Source organism: Python bivittatus, unplaced genomic scaffold, assembly GCF_059951505.1.
Source record: "Python bivittatus isolate LINGU-HERP-01145 unplaced genomic scaffold, Pbiv_v1 ctg000070_np1212, whole genome shotgun sequence".
NCBI classification, from domain to species: Eukaryota; Metazoa; Chordata; class Lepidosauria; order Squamata; family Pythonidae; genus Python; species Python bivittatus.
The window spans coordinates 51,279,132-51,301,227 of NW_028277034.1; the positions used below are offsets into that span (position 1 = coordinate 51,279,132).

A 22,096-nucleotide genomic window follows, 5' to 3' on the forward strand; every position below is an offset into this window, starting at 1 on the left:
TGTGTATATATATGGATGTATGGGGAAGGGAAGGGAAAAAGGGGGAGAAAGAAGGGAGGGAGGGAAGGAAGGAAGGAAAGGAGAAAGAGAGGAAGGAAGGATGGACAGACGGACTTTTGTATGATGCCACTGAATCATCACTAGCCCAAAAGTTTGTTTAGGCACACTACTAAAAGCATGATGCACATTGCCAACATGATTTTATATACATTAAAAAAATAAAATTTAATTTGGGCTCTGCGCTTCACAATTAGTTTCGGAGGGTGGACAACCAGGACAGTGTGAGTTATGAACTGGCACTGAACTGTGTATGATGGAAAGTTTTTTAAAACGGCAAGATTCTATCTAGCATGCCCATCTTGGTAAACTGAGATTAAAAAAAAAAGTTGTTGATACAGTTAGTCATAAAATAACCCGGAAGACACCATCTAGCTCAAAAATAACGATCACGCACACAAGTGCGGTAATACAATAAAGCAGAAGATAGAGAGCTGTGATCCTCTTCCAATCCTTAAGGGGGCGCACCACCCCTTTTGAGGAAACTTCCGTGGCGTTATGGGCCTTTCTGTAATTATCGGTCTCAGATGTCGCTGCCTCAATGACGGCACCCACGAACGCCGCGCGGATGGTCCCAGTCGCTCCGCCCAGTTGCCGGAGCAACCATCAAGCTCTGTGCGTCCTGTTCTCATGCCCGAGTGAACGACGCTCCTCGTTCATAGAGCTAGAAATATAGAGTCGCACCACGGCAGGGATATAGCATATACAGTGTACCTCAGCCCGTTCCTCTTCCGAAATTCAGTTCACCCTGAATCGTGCCCTTCGCCGTCGAACGACGCCGTGTTGTGCCGACGGATTTCCATTCTACAGTATTTGTAATAGTTTGGAATCCGAGCACTATGCTGCTTCTTTCGTAGATCTACAGCCCGCCTGCGGGCCCTCTCTCCGGGGACACGGTTTCCGCCCGGACGGGAGCGGCGACCGGACCTTTTGGGGCTCGGAGCACTTCGATCTCGGCGCTGCCTCATGGCTTTCAACTTCGGGGCAGCTGCTGGCGCCGCGGCCGCCCCAAACCCCGCGGGTGAGTGCGGACGCGGAGAGGGACGCCTCGGCCTTACCGAGGCGGGTTCGCGGGCCGGGGGAGGGAGAGCTGCACCCGTTGAATGCCTGCCTGGCTCTTGAAACCATTGCGGGGCGTGGAGGAAGGAGCGACGGGGCCCGTCAGAGTTTCTGTGTGAGGTGCCGTTGTACGTTTATTAAACCGCCGGATTCCTGAAGACTTTGGGCGGTTTAAGGATTTGGGCTCCCCTAGGAACAACAAGCACGGAGAAAACGAATGAGGAACATAAACCTACCTCACCCAAAGGAAGAGGGGGGTCAAGGGCCAGTTGTTTGGGGCAGCTTCCAGAAGGCAGGGACCCCAACCGGCTGCCTCCGGGCCTCAGTCGGGGAGTTGATGAAAACGTGTAAGAATCAACGCCTGAGGCGATCTGTGGCCCTCCAGGCTTTGAGGACCCTTGCAGTGGCTTTCCATCCTCCTGTTGGTTGGGCTGGTGGGAAGACATGCTGCTTCCTCCCTAAATGTCTAAAACGCCTTCGTTACGTGGTCACTGTGGTGCATAAATTAGGTTCATTCGCTTTTCTGCTTCTGAGAAGGGGAAAAACGGGGCTCCCTCTCCCCAGATTGAGCTCAGCAGGAGTCCATGAGAGTGTGGCTCTCCCGTTCCCGAGAAAACGCTCCCATTTTTTGTCTTCAGCCAAGTTGGATCATTGCTGCTTCAAGGAAGCTTCAGAGCCTCACCAGTTCGCCTCTTTCACCCAAATCCCTGCCAAAGAACTTGAGATGTTTATCTTAAAAGGCTTATTGGTAACCGGGGAGGTTAGGGAAGAGGGGCTCTTTGATGCTTTCCAACAAAAATTACTCTATAGTTGGGCCAGTTTGTGGCCATAACCTATTAATCTCCTAGAATAGATAAAATTTTGCACATCAAGAAAAGTTTGTAAATCAAATTTTACGGATGTCAAACAAACAAATGCTGTGAAATCTTGGCTGGGCTTGAATGTCTTCTGGGTAGAAGGGTAGGATACAAATCAAGTGTATAAAATATAGATCCTGTTAGTCAGAGAATTGTTTTTCAAAAAATTGAAATACTGGGCTTGAATGCAAATTCATTACAAATTACCACCTAGTATTGTCTGCTGAACAACATTGATTCTCTGTTACAATCAAAGTGTTATGAATTAAATTGGCAGACAGTTACTCTGGAAAAGAAATGATAGCAGGCATGAAATTGGACTATGTAGTAGCTTTGCTATAAGATGAAGGCAAAATTAGGCATTTCTGACTAATGGACACTTGTATCAGGGAGAGACCACTAAAGATTTGTTAAATTTCACAGTGGAATAATGGCAAGAGAGGACAATTCAGATTCTGTTGCTGGGTCTACCCATTGCCCTGGACTGCCTGTTCCAGACTCAATAGTCACGAAGCACAACAACAGTGGTTCACCTCATATTTTTTTAACCCTAATTCTCCATTTAAAATTAAGACTGATAACATAACTCTTTTTCCTAGGCTGAAAGACATTTGTTTTATATATGATTCTTTGATTGGATGGGAGTAGGGATCCAGAGTATTGATAATTTGAGAAAATATTATAATGCACTTCTTTGTCACTAACACTTCGTTGTCTATTGGTTAGCACTATAGAGTTGATAGACTTATTGCTGCTGTGTTCTTGCAGAGGCAAAAGATGCACATATGTGTGAATGCGCTCAAAAAGTCACTGTAAATGGCTGATAGGCTGCATTTAGGAAGTGCTTTGAGCTAAAAGAAACATAAATAGGGTGGGGAAGATGCAGTGCTGTCTTTCTAATATATGGGACCACATTGGATTTGTTGTAGGTTCTATATGGCTTTTAATGTACACAAAGCTAAACCCTAATGCATAGGAAAATTCCTTATTTCCAAACCCTAAAAATGATTCAGAACCTTTGTCTTCATACTGGGGGAAAAGTATCTGCTTGCTGCCTAATATTGGCTATTAAAATTAAGTTGTCCTAAAGAATTAGGAACAGAAAAAACTCTTGCGTTTAACAGCTCTTGCTTGATAAGGCCTGCTATTGTTTTTATTGAATTTCTTCTGGTAATTAAGAAATGTTTTTACTGCTTAGATGTTTGATTTCTCACTGACTCTATTTTGCTTTCTTTATGCTTCCCACTCATCAGGATTTGGTGGGCTTGAAGCAGCAAATTCCACTGCCAGTGGGTTTAATTTTGGGGGTTTTGGATTAACTGCTAATCCTGCAGTGAATTTTAATATTGGGAATTTTGGTGTCTCTACTACTTCAGCGCCACCATTTAATTTTGGTAACAGTCTGGCCAGTGCAGGTAGAGAATATACATGTGATGCTTATAATTACTTTGTTGTTGGAAGGATCCAAGAATTCAGTTTACACTTCACAGTTTTTTAAAGTTCATCCATGAACAAATTCCACTAAAATCCATGAGATGTCCTTCAGACCAAGATTTGACAGAATATTTTTCTGCTTTTATTATTGATTTTAAAAATAATTTATATCTGATTTCTGCTTGACATTATTTATTTATTTATGAACCATATAGGCCGCCCCAATCTGTTACAACACTGGGTGGCTTACAAAATAATTAGAAAAATATTTAAAAAAACAATTATCAAAAGTCGAGAAAAACAACAATCAAAAGCAGAACATTGTTCAAGGGTCCATCACCCACTCTCACACAAGACCTTAGAGCCAGGTCTTAAGGATTCATTAAATAGGGCCAGAAATTTGCCAGCTTTCTTCATTGTTTTATCTGTGATAATAACTGAAGATTCAGCAGTTGCTCATAGGGACAGGAGCTATCATGAATAAATGTTCTCATCTCTGACAACAGCTGTATAAAAGAAAGCAGAGATCAGGTTAAATGATTGGGAGAGTCTGTAGCCAAGAAATTGAGATTGATCAACTGAGAGCTAATGTAAAATTTGCAGAGCTGTAGATTGACTTCTAATGCAGCGTGAAGGCAAGATATACATTTCCATTCAGATAATAGATCCATAGCAAGAAGGCACACAGTCTTGCCTTCCAATAGGTATGCAAGAAAGAGAAAGAAAAAAAGGGATATACACATATACAAATACACATATATAGTGTTCTGGCAAAATATGTTATTAGTTATACTTCACAGTGTATGTCTTTGAGTCCGTCCATATAGACATGCAAATTGTTTTGAATCCATGTGGATCAAGATTGGGATATGTTTTTTTTTCCCCCCCAAACAAGATGAGCCCAGCTACCTTATAATACATGTATAGGGATGCACAACATGGCATGTGGGCTAAACAATTTCACAGTTAATCTTTTAAGGGAATTCCTTTTCTGTTTCTTGAATTCTTGGACTCTGCTACATTTATATATATTCCATTTCCTATGTCTCTTCATTGGATTTCAGTCATCATGAATCCACCATACTTTTCTCAAGGTTCTGTGGAAAAACAAAATTATATACGATCAGCACAAAAAAAAAAAAAAAAACCCCAGCTGGTTTTGGTTAAAAAGATCCTGACTATTTGTTAAAAATCTATTTTTTGCTGACTTCTAGTAGTAATTATTTCTCTGCTTGCCTCTATTCTTAGATTTATTTTGTATTGGTTGTTGTAGCTGCTCGTATATGAAATTAAATACATTCCATAGTTCCCATCATTTCTGCACCATATATGCAAACATTTCAACACTCAGTGTATTGTAAGTTCATATTCACTGTTAAAGCAATCACTACCTCAAGTAATAATCCTAATAACACTGTTTTGTGATTCATTGAAATTGTTTCCTCAATATGCATTTCTTTCTTGTCTTTTTTTTTTAAAGAAATCTTGTTGGAAAACTGGCTTGCAGGGAAAAATGCAAAAGGACATGGAACTGTGATTTGATCCCTACAGTTCATATAGAAACTGAGCTACTTGTTGAGATAGGTTCACTGGACTTGTAAAGGTGGCTCAGCAGTTTTGTTCTCCAAGTAGCAATAACAAACTGCTTCTGTGCATTTCTTCCTTGATTGGGAGAAGTCATTTAATAAGTTCTGTTGCCCTTGTGGCCAAGAAAATTCCAGAATTACCAATCCATCCCACTTGTTTATATAGTGGGGCTTCATAAAAATGTTCTCCCTCCTAGCCTACTTTGGCTGATCTGGAAAAGAAGCTTAACAGGGCTTGATCTGGTTAGTCCTTAGGTGGAGGATAACCTGGAAAACCAAGAACTGTAGGCTAGTCTGGGACGTTGAAAAAATATCCTGCAAGACAGCTATGATAAATCACTCTGGTGTTCTTGTCAAGATAACTACATGAACATGTTCATGAAGTCTCCAGGAATTGAGCTTGAATTCAGGAGGCTGTAACTTGTTTTTATTGCCCTGGACTACAAAGGATGCAGACGCAATGATGGTGGCAAGTCCATCCTTGATAGGCACAAGGAATGCAAGCATATGTGAGTAAATGCACCTTTTGCTAGCATGTTGGCCAGTACAGGGCTAGGCAACAGAAGGGCAACTTGGTCCTCTTCCTGCTCTTACCTCTGTATCTGTCCCTGCATGTGGCCATCCATTCTAAATGTCCAGAAACCAGAGCAACAAGATCTGGGCTGCAAAAATCCAGATAGTAACCCAAAGTTAAAGCTTTCTGTATCTCTGTGTAATGGTCATCAGGATTTTTGCGAATCAGATGTGGAATCCCTACCCCAAAAATGTTGTTTTTCTTCTATGCTGTGTCTTTCAAGAAAATTGACAGTTGATATTAGTAAATATAGGAAGTAACATCTATTAGAGAAATAAGCTTCAGGTACATTCATTGGTGAATACAAAAGCATCAGTATAGCCAGTGGGGATTCCTTAGATTTGCCATTCAGAGACAGGGAAAGAACCTCATTTGAGCCATGGTAGTTTCACAGCCCAGAATTTGGGGTCCGGAAGTTACAATGCTCTTGGTAAAATGGTTTTCTACATTGTTTGAATAGTTGGTGCAGATCATCTTGCTATGCTGTGGCCATAGCCTAAGGTAAATGTCTCACCTCCTTATTTGAGATGTGAGCAAATATATATTTTTACTAGGCTTTCCAAAAAAATAAAAATAAAAAATGAGGTTGCAGATGTATGTATGTTTTCTCTAACAATGAAATAGTCCTGGCTATTTCCTGCTGTCACTTCATATCTAGATACTGTGTGAGTATAAAATCCCATCAGCAGCATTCGTTTGTTACCATCTCTCTTCCTGAATACCTACCAGCATGCAATCATTGAACAATTGCCTTGCAAGAAGTGGTCTTTTTTTAACCTTTGTATTTGGTTTCCTAGGTGCTTTTGGGGGGTTTGGAACAACGACCACCACAGGCGGATCCACATTTAGTTTCTCAACGCCTACGAACACGGGTAAGTGCCCATTATTCCCAGTGCAGGGGTGACTGTCTGATTACAGTATATGCATGTTGGGGGAAATTAGCTTGCCCCTTTGCAAGTCGTCTTCTTGGGTGATGTTCTTTCTCTTTCCCCCAGGGCTGTTTGGAGCTACCCAGAACAAAGGTTTTGGATTTGGCACCAGCTTTGGAACAACACCAAGTACAGGAACTGGGCTTGGCACTGGCTTGGGAACTGGTTTGGGATTTGGTGGTTTCAGCACCCAGCAGCAACAGCAGCCAAGTAAGTATTTAAAGGTTAAATATTTCCAAAGATTGTTTTTAAACTTGGTGGGTTAAACTGGAGAAATCTCCCTCCTCGAAAGGACAGATTCCTCTTGACCGAACTGCAGCTAGAAGGGGCAAAGCTACTGTTGTCCCACTCCTTTATGACCTAATAGCAGCCCTGTGGGCAAAGAGACAGTATCCACAATCGATATTCCAGTTAGCTGTTTCAAGAGGTCATCACAACTATTTTTAAACAGGACTTTTTTAAAAAGATGGTGAAAGCATTTTTGATGAAAATGTGAGATGACATAACTGTCAGGCTGCATCATCATCATCGATCAGACAACACAAGCCTGACCTTCTCCATGAACATTCTGGGAAATGCCTCAACTCATCTGGGTATCCTAGATGAGAGAAAGCTGAATTACATTGTCAGAGTAGTAGTAATCTTTATTGTCATTGTACTTCTCGTACAACAAAATTAAATGCCACCCCAGTGCAGCTTTAAAAATATAAAAACCATAGAACACATAAAACACAACCTTCATTGAGGCATCCCAATGCTGTTTCCAGACTGTTCTTAATTTGTTTTTCTGAGTCTGGCTTCTTCCAATCTCGTTCACAGCCCTGGGACTTTTTAAGGCAACCTTGCATGCTCCCTGGAGTTTTCAGAAACTGAAATGTTATAGTTGGGCCAGCGAGGGATTGGACGTTTAATAGATTTAAAGTACAGCAAACATGTGGACTGTAGCTGCTAATTTGAGATAAACCCTTGTTTACTTTCAGATAATTTACTTACTCCTTCCCTTCAGCAGTTTTTATTGAACTGGTATTTAGTTTCTGGAAAACTGACGCAGATGCTCAAGTCTTGTGTCACAATTTTCTTTTGAAAATCTGAATAACTGTATGGTTTCTCTCAGCCATCGTTAGAAGAGCAGCCAGATTCTTTTAATGAGTTACGAGCACACAGAGTCCATAGTTAGAAAGTAAACTATGGAATAGTAATGAAGTAAAACACCCTTTGCCCTCACTTTCACTGACACACTCATTACTCCAACCATTCGCCTTGTTCCTGCAACCAAAATGGGCCAAATGCCTCTGTTGTGAACACTGGGGTCCTTTGTGTGGGTAGAGAAGCTCTACTGGAATCTCTTGTTTCAGGCATTGCCAGTTGTTGTATTAAATTGCCTTGTGCGAGCTGTCACTTTAAATGTTTATCCTCGCCTTTCCAAGATCTGCTTTTCTAATCCCAGGAGTTTATATGCTTTTTTTTTATCAAGACTTTTATTAAGGTATATAAAAAGTACAATTAAAATACAAATCAGAAGGTGTAGAAGAGAAAGAAGATAGAACTAAAAGAAAAAGGCAAAAACTAAGAGTGAGATCAAATAGAAAGATAAAACAGAAAGTGACTTCCGACTATCTCCAATACAGATATGAGTACAAATTAAAAAAAAAATTAATATCTTACCACTATTTAATCCTAATTCACATTATTCCTATCAACACAAACCATCCAATCATTAAATCCCACAATCAAAACTTCATTTTTTCCCAACCCAAGCACATAATCTAGGAAGGCTTGCCATGAGGAGACAAATTTAGAAACAGTATTATCTCTTATTAAGGCTGTTAGCTTTGCCATTTGAGCCAAGTCCATTAGTTTAATAATCCACTTTTCCACTGTCGGTATTTGTAAGTCTTTCCATCTTTGCGCATATAACAGTCTTGCAGCTGTGATCATATATAAAAGCAAAGATCCATATTGTTTCTCCAGTCCTTTCTCCATCAAATCCAGTAAGAACAATTCTGGTTTTTTTTTTTAATATTCACTAAGAATCTTTTGAATAGCAATCCATATCTGGTCCCAAAATTTTTTAGCCTTTTCACAAGTCCACCAAAGATGATAAAAGGTTTCTTCACCCTGTGAACATTTCCAACAAACATTTGTTATACCAGTATACATTTTTGATAACTTATCAGGAATTAAATACCAGCGGTATTTAAATAAAATAAAAATTCTCTTTCAAATTATAATTCCCAGGAGTTTGTATGCTAAGCATCTGATAAGACATGGATGTGCCTCTCTCCCGCATAATGGCTTCTTCAGTTCTCTTTCATTGACACTGGCTCTAACTTTTTTATAGCCTTCTTTTATACTTCATGACAGTCTTTTTCTAAACATCACCTCTGATCTAAAGCCTTTCCCCAATGACTGATCAGCAAGAACTATATACTTTCCCAGAATTATTTCAATTTCCTTTTATTTTTGTGTACAAGTGCTAAGCATTGGCAATTCCAATTCTTGCTCAGGACGACCCCTGGAGATTCCCAGCACAGATAGTCTTTGGAAATTATTATAAATATAAATATTGGGCTGTATTTATTTCTCTACAGTGTATGTATATGTGGGGGGGCGGGGAGTGCCTTCTGTTGGTTATTAAATGCTTTTGAGAAAAACAAGCAATGGGGGTAATCTTAGAGGATATTGCATGGGTGGATTTGACCTGCTTCTTAATAGTGGATCTTCTTATTCAACTTTAGCACTAGGAGGCCTCTTCAGCCAGCCTGCTCAAGCCCCTGCACAGTCCAACCAGCTGATAAACACAGCAAGTGCTCTTTCTGCCCCCACCCTCTTGGGAGATGAGCGAGATGCCATTTTGGCCAAGTGGAATCAGCTGCAGGCATTTTGGGGCACAGGCAAAGGGTATTTCAACAATAACATTGCCCCAGTGGAATTTACGCAGGAAAACCCATTCTGCAGATTTAAGGTAGGATGTCTTTCTTTCATCTTTCTATCTGGATTGAAAGATTTGGTTGGTTAGTTGTGAGTGAGCTGTTCCATCTGCTGGGAATTTAGAGATAATCTTCTCTGTCAGTACAGTGTTAAATTTTAATGCCTCTTTAGTGCTGTGTTGATACACAAAAAGAATAGGCATCTTTTGGGCAACTGAAAAGACAATTGTCTCTTTACAGGCTGTGGGCTACAGTTGCATGCCCAACAATAAGGATGAAGATGGCTTGGTGGCACTAGTCTTCAATAAAAAAGAAACAGAGATTCGAAGTCAACAACAGCAGCTTGTGGAATCATTGCACAAAATCTTGGGTTCAAACCAGACGCTTACTGTCAATGTAGAAGGTGTAAAGACAATGCCAGATGACCAGTAAGACAATTAGATAGTGTATTTTATCTCCTTCTATCTTTAAACTGCCTGAGATTTCCCAGGCCAAGACTAAACTGAAGATCTCTTGTGCTGGGTGGTCCCCTGATAAAACTCTTCCTCATTGATTTGTCCTCTGCCCGTCTGCTCAATAGTCTGGTTCACACCACACACTGAAGCATAACACAGTGCATTTGCTTTTGGCTGAATGCATTGTGTGAACTCCATTGTCATTATTTGTAAGCCATGGCTCAGGTTTAGTGTGTTATATAAAGAGAGTCAATTGTAGTTTATTCAGTAAATGCTGGTTGAACTATAACTTAGCTGCAGATGTGTGGAACCTGTTCATTAAGTGCTACTTCTCATCTGTTGGCCTCCCTGGTAGTAAAAAGTAAAATTCATCCAGAAGTTTTACATTTTGCTTCTCAAAACAATGGGAATGGAGTAGGGAGACATCTTGCTTTCTTAAAAGTTCAGTATGTTGAAGTTTGTAGCATGCCATTTAACACCAGATAACTACAGAATTAAAAAATCTTCACTATGTCAAATCTGAATCCTTTTACCGATCTTATAGAACAGAAATAGTGATCTATGTTGTTGAACGGTCACCCAATGGGACGTCCAGGCGAGTTCCAGCCACCACCCTCTATGCGCACTTTGAACAAGCAAACATCAAAACCCAGTTGCAGCAGCTTGGAGTAACCCTCACCATGGCCAGGACAGAACTCTCCCCAGCACAAATTAAGCAGTTGCTACAACATCCTCCTGCAGGTAACCCAGGCTTTGGATGGATGATCAAGCATTCTGTTGTACAAGAGAGTGAATGAATGGTTATTTTTACGGAATGAATGTTTGAGCAATTCTTGGAGAGAAGGCTGATGTGGGTCTTCCGGGCTGTTTGAGCGATTCTTGGAGAGAAGGCTGATGTGGGTCTTCTGGGCTTCTTGGAGAGAAGGCTTTATTAAGGAAGAGAGATAGCTCAGTAAACAGGATTTAGGACTCAGTCCTTTTGATTCTGATTTTATGTGCAATTTGGAAAGAGTCCTAAGTTGGAAATAGTCTTCTCACTAAATCCCTGTAAGGTAGTTTGCTTCTAATTAATAAAAATCCATTCCCTGTGTTTGTGTTACATTTAATTTACAGTAAGAGAAATTCTATCATTCAGTTGTCTTTGACTCATTAAAAAGAAACTCCATTTGTTTGTTTGTTTACACGATTTATATGGCCTTTCATCTCACAGAAGTGACTTTAGGCAGCATGCAAAGACACACACGCACACACATACACAGAACCCATAACATACAACCCCTGGTACTCAAAAGGATTTGGGGTTTGTTACATGAATGAGTCACAGAAAAGTGATTAGGTTTGCTTATACAGTGGTACCTCAGTTCACGAACTTAATTCATTCCACGATTCTGAATTGGTCACGAACCAAATCAAATTTCCCTATAAGGTTCAATGTAAATAAGGTTAATCCATTCTGAACCATATGTATTTTTTTTTCTAACCACAAAAATATGAAACAAAGTACAGTACAGTACAGTATGAAGAGAGAGAACACTAACCTTGCTTGAGGCGACACCAAAAAGCTTCACAGCAAGTGTTTGTCTGCGACCATGGTCTCGCCTAGAGGAAGCCACGACCACGTGTCAGAGCAGGGAAGGTGGCCACGGGTCGTATTCGTCACCCGATTGGAGTTCACGAATGGAAGCAAATTTTTGCGAATGCTGTTGTTCGCGAACCGAATTGTTCGTGAACAGAAGCATTCGTGAACCAAGGTATTACTGTACACTCATCATTTCTCTGCCCTAGAAGAGAGAAGCTTCACATAATTTTGAGAGTCTGACTTAATTTTTGAAATCGGTTCATATGCTAACATAAAAGGAAAAGCTCCTGGATCTTAATTGGCATGGTATGTTTATTATTTCAGCTAGAATTTCAAGCATTTTACCAAAACTGTAGAGACCTAAGATTTAAACATAATGGATACTTCCTGTTAAAAAGAAAGGGACAGCTTGGGCAAACCTTCTTCTGACCCTTTGTTGTAGTAATGAAAGATGGTAGAAGGAACTAGTTATTTTCTTCCCCCTTTACAGGTGTTGATCCTATCATTTGGGAACAGGCCAAAGTGGATAATCCAGATTCTGAAAAGTAAGTGGGTTTGCAAGATGACTTTTAAGAAGTACACTGTTGGAGTAATTTGTGAAGAGAACAATACTGCTTTTCAGAGGAGGGATGGAGAAATTGAAGCAGTTGGTTCAGAAGCAGTCACAGTTCCCAAGAGCAATTTCAAAACATTTAGTTGACTCCCTAAAAACACATTAAACTGTCTAGAAAGAGAATGCATGTTTAAACCACCACAATAATGGGATTATTAATAACGGGATTGGGATCCTAATAAAGTTGTGTCACATTCAAAGTGGTTAAGGCTATTGCAAGCACAACTGTCCTTATGTAATATGGCTGTACGGTGGATTAGATTTGATTTGGAAGATGTGTTTTGAAACGCAAGAACATGAACACAATACTGTCTGCGATTCTCAAAACAGACAAAGCTGCTTTAATGAGTTGCAAATTGATGCCATGTTCTCTGTCTTTCATGGACAAAAAATGACAGTCTTGCTGCAAAGTGGCTGCTTTGAAGATTAGTTGCATGGGAGAGGCTGCGTGCATGGCGAATTTAATTCTCTGCAACACATAACTAATGCTTCTTCTCTTTTCTTTTCCATTTTAAATTATCTATTTCCTTATCATCCACAAAGTTTTGTTCTCCATTTGTTTTTCCTTCTCTTCCTAGTGCAGCTAGCCCTTCTTACTCAATCTCCATTTTTCTTCCTTTTGTTCCTGCTAATAAAAATTGTCAATTTTTATAAAGTGAAAACAAAGGATCCTAATTATCTCCATAGGATATCTTGTTTTTTCCTTTATGATATACGAAAGAGTTATTCTTTTAGCCTGCAGCTTTATAGCACTCATTCTAACTATTCCCCCCATGGCACCAACAGTATTTCATTTAAGCCAGTGTCTCTCAACCTCAGTGACTTTTGTGTGGACTCCATCTCCCAGAATTCCCCAGCCAGCATGCTGGCTGGGGAATTCTGGGAGATGGAGTCCACACATCTTAAAGTCACTTAGGTTGAGAAACAGTGGTTTAAATGATTGCTGAATCTACTATCTGCAAGGTAATAATTGCCCCAAGACCCCACCTTTTAAATATGTATTTAATTCTTGCATTTGTATTATTTTAGGATAAATAGTTTTATTAATGATTTCATTTTTTTTATTGCTCTTTGTACATCACACTGGGCTCCTTTGGGAAGAAGGGATAACATTTGATGATGATGGGGGTTACCATTCATTTAATTTTTGCTGAATCAGTGCTCTTACTTCTGCAGACTGATTCCAGTGCCAATGGTTGGCTTCAAGGAACTCTTAAGGAGGTTGAAAGTTCAAGACCAAATGACAAAGCAGCATCAAACCCGTTTGGACGTAAGTGTCAGCTCTTTAACCCCACCCCCCTCTTCTGAAATACTTATGGCTTGACCACAAATGGCCCAACTAAGCATCTGTAGATAGAATAAATTCCAGAAAATAATTCCCCAAACATCTGATGCTTAGTAGTGACTAGTTTTGATATTTGCTGCCTGTAAAGGTTGCCTTGTATAAGTTAGGGTTTTCATTGCCATGAACATGGGAAAAGCCACATTTTTGGAGCTGGAGGTGTTTCCCATTGCTATTCCATTGTCTATCCCAGGGTTTCTCAACCTCAGCAACTTTAAGCTGTGTTGTGGGAGATCAAAGCTATCAGGAGGGAGGGGTTGCATTCTAGGAGGGGAACAAGAGACAACACAATCCATGGGGGAGTGTGAGAAGAGTAAGAGATTCAGGATAGCCACTCCCTAGAATGTCCCAGAGTATATCCACTAGTTGCAGATTTAGTTTGGCAAGATTCTGTCTGTAAGGTGTAAGCAAATAAAGGAACTATACTTGACTGGACTGTTTCATCGTTGTTCTTGGGCTGGGCCTGACATGTGTGGACTTCAACTCCCAGAATTCCCCAGCCAGCATTGGGAATTGAAGTCCACACAGCTTAAAGTTGCTGAGGTTGAGAAACACTGGTCTGTCCATTGGACCTCTGATGCTTGTGGGTTTTAAGGATTGCTTCGGAGCTAACATACAACTCCAGAATCCAATAGTGATGAAATCTGATGCAGATACAGAAACCATAGCCAGCCATCAGCAACTCAGTTAAGGAAGGTAGTGTATTAGAAAACCCCTAATTGCTTCCGGGAGGAAAATGTGGTCTTACCTGAAAGGAAGATGACTTGGAATTTCAGACTGTTCCCCCCTCCCTCAAAAAAGAAGAGTAAGTAGAAAAAATTATAAACACAGATAAATTCTGTGCAATACCCGTCTTTTTTTTTTGGAATGTGGTTTGTGGCATTACACAAACATGTACATAAATATCATATGTGTCACATGCATATACTTATGGGAGTAGGGAAATCTTCAAGATTAATTTCAGCTGGAGTTGGCAACCTTGAGTTTTTACATGTGGGGAAGCTGGGCATTGCACCGGATTTTTGTCTGTATTTGGAAGAAAAAACCTTGCTTTCCTAGCTTCCCTACTTGGGAAGATATGATAAGTTGTAAAATAATAATAGTCAAGAACAGATTTTTGTACTGAGTCTCATTGACCAGTCTGGTGACTAAATTGGAGCAGGTCTTAAAATACAAAGGAACAGTCTTGGACTTCTGCCTCCAAGAAATTTCTGTCACTCATGCTTTCTCATCCTGAGTTTGGGCCACCTTGAATTTTGTCCACTGGGTTCATGTATATATGATTTCTATATTTACAGAACTGTAGAAATGACTTTAGTACCAAATCTGCTCAAATCCAGGGCTTTTATTGTTGGCACTGATTTATTGGTTAGATGAATGGCCTCCCTTCCAAAACCATTGGTCATGGGCTGATCCCGTTCACTCTTGTTCTCTGCACATGGCTTGCAGGATAATGTTACAAATGGGGAGGAGAGGATACTTTAAAAAGCCTCACTGGCAGTCTCTTTAAGATCCCCAAGTAAAAGATCCTCTTGGCTGCCTCTCCTTAGACCAAAACCCAAGACATCCTAAGCTGTTTGGGGAATTTTCCCTTTAGCCCAGCCCTGGTACAAATAGAAAGCACTGTGGTTTGGGTCTTCCCACCCAGAAGGATGGAATTAACATCTTTGGGCCAGTTTGGAAACATGAGAGTGTCAGTACAACCATGGGGAAGATTTTAATGAGAAATTCCATTCTAAAACTTCTAAAGCCAATTCTGTAGATATTAAAAAATATATATTGGGAAAATGGAAATTTGGGGAAAACAAGAGAAGGCAATAATTTCATAGAGAATTTACAATAAAGAGAAATGATTTATTTGATTGATTGATTGAGATTTATCTTCAACTACTGTAATCACAACTCCAGTGGCATATATTGAGCAAAAACCAAACAGAACTCAATAAATACTAATGGAAAACGATACAAAATCAAAAAGAAAAAAAAATACATTACCACTGAACAACATACAGCCATGGTAAACCAAACACACTTTCCACCTGCCAGAAGTTGGGTTCATCTATCATCCTGACCCAAAGCTGGGGGGGGGGGGGATCAGTATTGTCAGCCTAGCTAACTTAGCTATATTATCGCCTTAATAAACTTTTGGGTTTTAGAACATGGTCAGAGCTCGGTACAGAGAGGATAGCTGGAGAGAGATCATCCATGCTCTCTGCTTGGATATTGATAGGCAGGTCTTCCTTGCCGCTCTTCCTCTTCATTTTTTCTCCATAGCACTAAACTCAGGAAGGACAATTAAAAGTCAGCCTTTCTGCCCAACCAAAGAAAGTGAGCTGTCTCTAGTCTAGAGAGCAAACTTTATTTATTTGCTTGCTTATACATTAATTTCTATACTGCCCAATGCAGAGGTGCTGGGTGGAGTATAGAGCAGATAAAAGAAACATCCAATAATTGCCTAAATTAAAACTAAAGAGTATGGTAAAAAATCCATACAATAGCTCCCTAACTTAGCTAGGTGCCAGATGCCACTGTAAAAATGGAAGTTTTTAAGTGCCAGATGTGAGGGGACCAGGTGCCTCTCTAGCGGTAGGGTATTCTGCAAGATGGGGCAAGCGCTGACAAGCCTGTGTTCTGGTCCACGTGCCTCTCACCTGCCAGAGTGAAAAATTATCTAATAGCTGAGCCCACCTTCCAAATGACCTTTGTTGGAATAATAAAGGTGCAGTTGGTTTTGTGCCTTTGTATAAATGGGATTACGGGGAAGGGACATTTGTGTGTCGGGGGGAGAGCTGGATTCTGTTTCTTCAGGCGTCAGCATGGGATCAATTTATCCAGTGCTTCAGGGGACACTGTTGTGTCATATCAAGGTGTGGGGTTTGTCACCGATGAGTTGTAGTGTGTGTGTGCATGTTCCCCCCATGAGGAATGATCATCTGTTTCTAAAACGACAGTGACTCTGAATGGAGTTGCTTCCAGTTCCATAACAGCACAAAAGAGAATAGAAAAGGTGAAAAGATTCTAGGGACGCAACAGAGTTGATTGTTCAAAGTGGGCTTATTTGTCTGTATATCTGAGCCAATCTCTCTTTAATCTGTAGATAATATCAGAAGATATCAGCGAGCTTCAAAAAAACCAGACTACAACGATGGCCAAAATAGCTCAGTATAAGAGGAAGCTGATGGATCTTTCCCATCGAACGTTGCAGGTAGGCCTGTGTTGGCGCCTACTTTTTTTTCAGCCATTCAGTAAAACAAGACTGAGCGTGTTCATATTATGTAGGTTTGAAAATGTGAGATGTCAAGAAATCTTTAGTTCAGTCAGGAAGTCTCCCGATGAGATGGCCTTAAGTTCAGGCTGGGGAGAAAAGCATGTTCTAGACTAGTAAATGCATAGAAACGCAGTTACACTCTAATAGTTACACTTTCCAAATTTTGCAGTGCTGTTTTATTCATTTATTTAAATTCCTTCTAGTCCATCCACTAGCATACAAAAATACATATACTGGGAGCAAGTATATTCATAAATGTAAGTAAATGTATATACTAGAAAATATGACATATAACATGTAGTAGAAAATTGCTTGCAGAAGAGATAAATGAAAAGAATGGTTGTGGAGGAAATTGCTTATATTAAGAGAAATATACATGGAAATACCTCCAGATTTTGACAAGTTTTTGATCCAAGTGGGTGCAGGGATGGGGGAAAATGAGCTAAACAGAGATTGAATTGGGTAGCTCTGCTACAAATCCGTTCTTATCTCTCTTCCCATCTGTTATATGGGCACAATATGTAAGGATGTAAGAATTAAGGTACTTGAGTTCTGCAGCCTGAACTGTAGCTAGCCAGATGTGCCATGCTCTTTTCCTCTTAGTCATATGTTACAGGTTTTGCATCTCATTGCCCTTGTGGCTAAGAGTAGGTAGGCCAGGTTCTCCCTGCTTCCAAAGGATTAACTTTCTTTACAGAATCCAATAATGATTTTTTAAAAAAAATAAAATATTTGATGCAGGTGTTAATCAAGCAAGAGATCCAGAGGAAAAGCGGGTATGCCATCCAAGCAGATGAGGAGCAACTCCGTGTGCAGCTGGATACGATTCAGTGTGAACTCAACGCCCCTACACAGTTCAAGGTGAGTGGTAGAAAGGTTGGACGGAGCCCCCTAATGTTATATCAGCCTTCAAAGCAGAAGTCACCCTGGGATCTGTACATGCCATGTTGGACTTCAACTACATTTAGGCTATTGGAAAGACCTCTGCTATTTCTTAAGCTCTTTTGAGGGTTTCCTGATAGATGCATCTAGTTTTAACAGCAGCGTTCGTGTTTGAAATCTTAAGTTACAGATTAAGCCATGAGGCTCATGAACAGCTATTGTTTTGTTTCAGATTGCAGCTTTAGAGAAAAGTGAATGAGTCATTCACCTTCCCCAGACTTCCCCAAAAGTTGTATAATGTTGGACTGCAGGCAATGAAATCACACTTTTGAGTGCTTTTCTATGCAAAACAGCAGCAAAAAATATCCCAATTTCCATTTAAGTAGAATACTGATATCTCAGAAGAAACTGAACCTTTCCATCTGATGCACTCATTTAATACACAGAAAGGTTTTTTGTTTTTGTTATTGTAGGTAGGAAAATGCAACTGAAGTAACACAGCTCACTCTTCTGCCTCATTTAACTAATGCCTAAACTAGATTTGAATTTTGTAACTTTCTCTTCCAGGGTCGGTTGAATGAGCTGATGTCACAGATCAGAATGCAGAATCACTTTGGAGCTGTCAGATCTGAAGAGAGATACTATATAGATGCAGACCTCTTACAGGAAATCAAACAGGTATGTGGTAACTGAATTATTGTGAACCAAATTGATAAAAGTGGGGTTGAAATCTCTGATTGAATCAAGTAGCTCATGGTCTTAAGTGAATTTCTTTAGATTCTCCATTTAATCATTGATTAAAAAAAAATACTAAATTGTAACCCTCCGTAAGCATCAGTCACATACAAAATCTATTATGAATTCTAATGAACAATGGCAGAGCTCCTCAAGAAGTAGCTTGAGATCCATCCTTGGAATAGCTATGCTATGCCTTTCATGCCTTAAGCATTTGAGTATTGGGCTCAAACAGCCTTCTGCATCTTTGATAGTCTCCAGCTATATAGACCCCAACTCCTAGAATTCTCAGGCATGTCTGTGCTTGCGGAGAATTCTGGGAATTGACGTTCATCTATCTGCAGGCTATCTATGTTGGGAATGACTGATTTAAAATATAAAATATAATAGCAGAACAGTTAGATTCTTGCATTAAAAAAAATAGAAAAGGTCCCTATGTTTTTTTGTTTCTAGCATTGTAAGGGATGATGTGAAGGAGGGAAAAGTACTTTTGTTTTAGATAAAGTGGCTCAAGGAAGCTGAGAAGCAAAATCTGGCATGGGATACCTTTACTGGAAATGCTGGCCAACCATACTGTCGCCAGATGAGATCTTGCAGCCAAACCTTGCCAGCATGAATTGTATTCAGAACCATGAATGCTAGAAATATTATTTTCTTAACATGAACCTAAGTGAGAGAATGTTGATTTTCTTGTTGTGTGGTGTGTATGCTAATGACAGAAACTTCTTAGGATCAAGACATTTCAGCTTGGAACTATTGTGAAATGCAACATGAAATAGTTCTTGGAAATAATTGCTTCATAATCAGAGCTAAAAGCCACAAGCTTCAGTATGACCCCATATACAGTGGTACCTCGGGTTACGAACGCCTCTGTTAATGAACTTTTCGGGTTACGACCAGCTCCGGCTGCAAAAATTTACCTCAGCTTGCGAACTCTGCCTCGGGGTACGAACAGGATACACGGCCATTTTCCCTCCCGTGACACGGTCCGTGGCCATTTTTCCGCCCCTGACACGTCCGTGGCCATTTTTCCACCCCTGACACGTCTGCAGCCATTTTTCCACCCCTGACACGTCCGCAGCCATTTTTCCACCCCTGACACGTGGTCCGCGGCCATTTTCCGCCCCTGACACGTGGTCCACGGCCGTTTTCCACCCGACACGTGGTCCGCGGCCATTTTCCACCCCTGACACGTGGTCGTAGGGAGGGGGACTCTCCCTCCAAGCAATAGCCGCCCCCCTGTCCTCCACACCAGAACGGATTAACGGTAATTACATTGAACCTTATGGGGAAATTTGCTTCAGGGTGCGACCAATTCGGGGTGCAACCAGAGTCACGGAACGAATTAAGTTCGTAAACCGAGGTTCCACTGTACAAGGAATATAGTATATGAGTTTCTTTTAGCATATTCCTTTCCTCTGATTACATGTTCATCTTTCCTTTATCATATCCATTTGGGATTACAGGGAGAAGGGTGAAAGTGATTTCTCAGCATGCTTATAAAACGCCAGGCAGGTGCTGATGTTCAAAATCTGGGCAAAGTGCTCAAAAGAAGCAATCGCCTGAGATGTCTCTCTCTATTTTTTTCTTTTAGCATTTAAAGCAGCAGCAAGAAGGACTAAGCCACCTGATCAGTATTATAAAAGACGACCTGGAAGACATAAAGCTGATAGAACATGGCTTAAATGAGAGCATCCCAGTTAGAGGGGGCGTCTTCAGTTGATTGACTGGTCCTTTCCATTGACTGTATGGGCATGTAAAACATGTTGCTTTCCTTGACTGAAATCCATTGGGTGGTTCTTTGGACCATTAACCTTAGTGTAAGTTCCAAGAGAGTGCCAAATGCTTGGCATTCAACACTGAAGGTCAAAAGGCTAAAGGTTTAGAAAGCTGCACTTGATTTTAAGGTGGAAAGATACTTTAGATCACGGTTTCTCAACCTTGGCAGCTTTCAGATGGGTTGACTTCAACTCCCAGGAGTTCTGGGAGTTGAAGTCCACCCATCTGAAAGTTGCCAAGGTTGAGAAATCCTGCTTTAGGTACTCCTCTGTGATCTAACCCTGCATTTCTATTATGTCAACTGTGTCTCATTTTGTTTTTCTGAACAACACTTCCTGTTGTTCAACAGGAACACTGTTAAACTATTGGTAGGAAATAACACATCTTCTCTATATCAGAAGCAACACAAAACAACTCGTTTGGTATACCTTGTGAATCATATGCTTTAAAGGCGAAACACATCTGCCCAATGTTTGGGGGCAAGCTGTGGAAAGAAGTGCACAGGTGAAAGGTGTTTTTCCCTTTTCTTAACAATGACAACCAAAAACGTATCGTATTATATCATTTTACTTCATCAGACTTTATAATATTACTCTTCTAAGAGGTAATAAAATCAGTGCTTCGTTTTTGTTATCCAGCCATATGCTCTTTGTACTGGATCACTTGTTTTGAAAATAACTGCAGATGCAAACTGTGTCTAGGAGTCTTAATCCTCCCTAATCAGCATTTATATTGGCCCACATAGCCTCTGAGATTCAGAGCTACCAACATCCCTGTCCACCCACCCCCTATGCCAAGTGATACAACAGAAGCCTACAATTGAAGCACTGCCTGTTGCTTCAACATCCCTCTTGTAATGCAAGGCACAGTAGAGTTATTGTGACCTCTGGTGTTATATTTCCTGAAGTGAAGGCGAAAATGAAATCCTTACAAAAGTTTTTAAAAAGAGCATTGCTTTACTGTAGCAGAGAGCTAGCTGTGTGAAGATGTTAGCTGCTGTTTTTTTAGCCAAAGAACTGGGGCTGAGGGAATAGCCACATCAGCATGCTATCCTTCATTCAGATTTCTTGGCATGGTGAAACAGCACTTCTGCGTTTTAGTATTTTTCCATTTGTTGTTGTTGTTAATTGCACCAGAATAGTGATGGTAGACTCTCAGCTCATCAATGCTTACACTTACGCTTCTTGGTATCCCTCCAGAATACAGAAAAGGTAACCCGTATGTGTGCAGCCAAAGGCAAGTGGTGAAACCAGGCACTTGAATTGTAGCTGCTATCAAGTTTTCCAATGGTGGTTGCTGAGTATATGAAGAGTGGCCAGGAGACAGTGCAGTTTTAAGGCAGTTACAAAAACCCTGTACTTAGCTACAGTCAAATGAATTCTCATGCTTTTTTCCCATGCTAGTCTTGCAAACACTTGCAGCAAAACAAATGTTCTCCAGAGTGATAACATCTGCCTGCCAGCACACTTGTAGGAGGATTTTCTGATGTTACCAGTTTGGCAAAAGGATTTTGGTCAATGGCAGTAAACATATTTGCCTGCTGGAAGAAGATGGATGGGTGAAGAAAGATTAATTGGTCTCCTTCTTAATTTAATAGCCTTTTAAAAATAAAAGGTCCAAAAGGAGGCCAAGGAGAATGAAGGCAAAGTTAATGGATATTGAGGATTGGAACCCACACTTAAGATGGAATGAAAAACTCTATTTTTGAAATTTAGATTAGCAATTCTGGTTAGGACCAGTTTCTACTACTCTTCTATGTTAATGCCTGTGTATAGTGGTTTTGAAAAATTAACTCTGTATAATGGTTTTGAGAAAATCAGGGACTGTCAGACAAATCTACATATAAATAAAATAGTCTTGAAACAAAGATACTGTTTGTTTTTGGATAGATACGAATGTATAAGAGTTAAGTTTAAAACTTGTTTTGCTAATGCATTCATCAGCCAACCTTGGCAATGATAACATAGCCTTTTTTTATTAGACCCGTTAAAGTTGTAATGAAAAGGAAATCTCCAGT

General features: G+C 40.3%; 1 protein-coding gene across 4 annotated transcripts; it reads left to right on the forward strand.

Moving 5' to 3' along the window:
• The first annotated feature begins 949 nt into the window (after window positions 1-949).
• NUP54 (nucleoporin 54) lies at window positions 950-22,095 on the forward strand. 4 transcript variants are annotated; one of them, XR_015794638.1, is made up of 13 exons: window positions 950-1,078; window positions 6,365-6,439; window positions 6,563-6,706; window positions 9,235-9,461; window positions 9,667-9,854; window positions 10,426-10,622; window positions 11,951-12,005; window positions 13,250-13,343; window positions 16,513-16,620; window positions 17,425-17,544; window positions 18,133-18,243; window positions 19,895-20,230; window positions 20,320-22,095. XR_015794638.1 is itself a non-coding variant. In XM_088133164.1 (13 exons), the coding sequence occupies exons 1-13, from the start codon at window positions 1,024-1,026 to the stop codon at window positions 20,021-20,023; spliced, it is 1,665 nt and encodes a 554-aa protein (XP_087989290.1). In that variant the 5' UTR covers window positions 957-1,023; the 3' UTR covers window positions 20,024-22,068. The 4 variants fall into 4 exon arrangements, 3 of the variants coding, with proteins under 3 accessions (XP_087989288.1, XP_087989290.1, XP_087989289.1); XM_088133164.1 differs by adding an exon at window positions 3,227-3,388 and having other exon boundaries at window positions 957-1,078; window positions 19,895-22,068; XM_088133162.1 differs by having other exon boundaries at window positions 19,895-22,095.
• The last annotated feature ends 1 nt before the right edge of the window (window position 22,096 follows it).

Coding starts and splice junctions, on each gene's coding strand:
- NUP54 (XM_088133164.1), top strand. CDS start 1,024: ATGGCTTTCAACTTCGGGGCAGCTGCTGGCGCCGCGGCCGCCCCAAAC. Junction 6,707..9,234: donor CCAGCAGCAACAGCAGCCAA/GTAAGTATTTAA, acceptor ATTCAACTTTAG/CACTAGGAGGCCTCTTCAGC. Junction 10,623..11,950: donor GCTACAACATCCTCCTGCAG/GTAACCCAGGCT, acceptor CCCCCTTTACAG/GTGTTGATCCTATCATTTGG.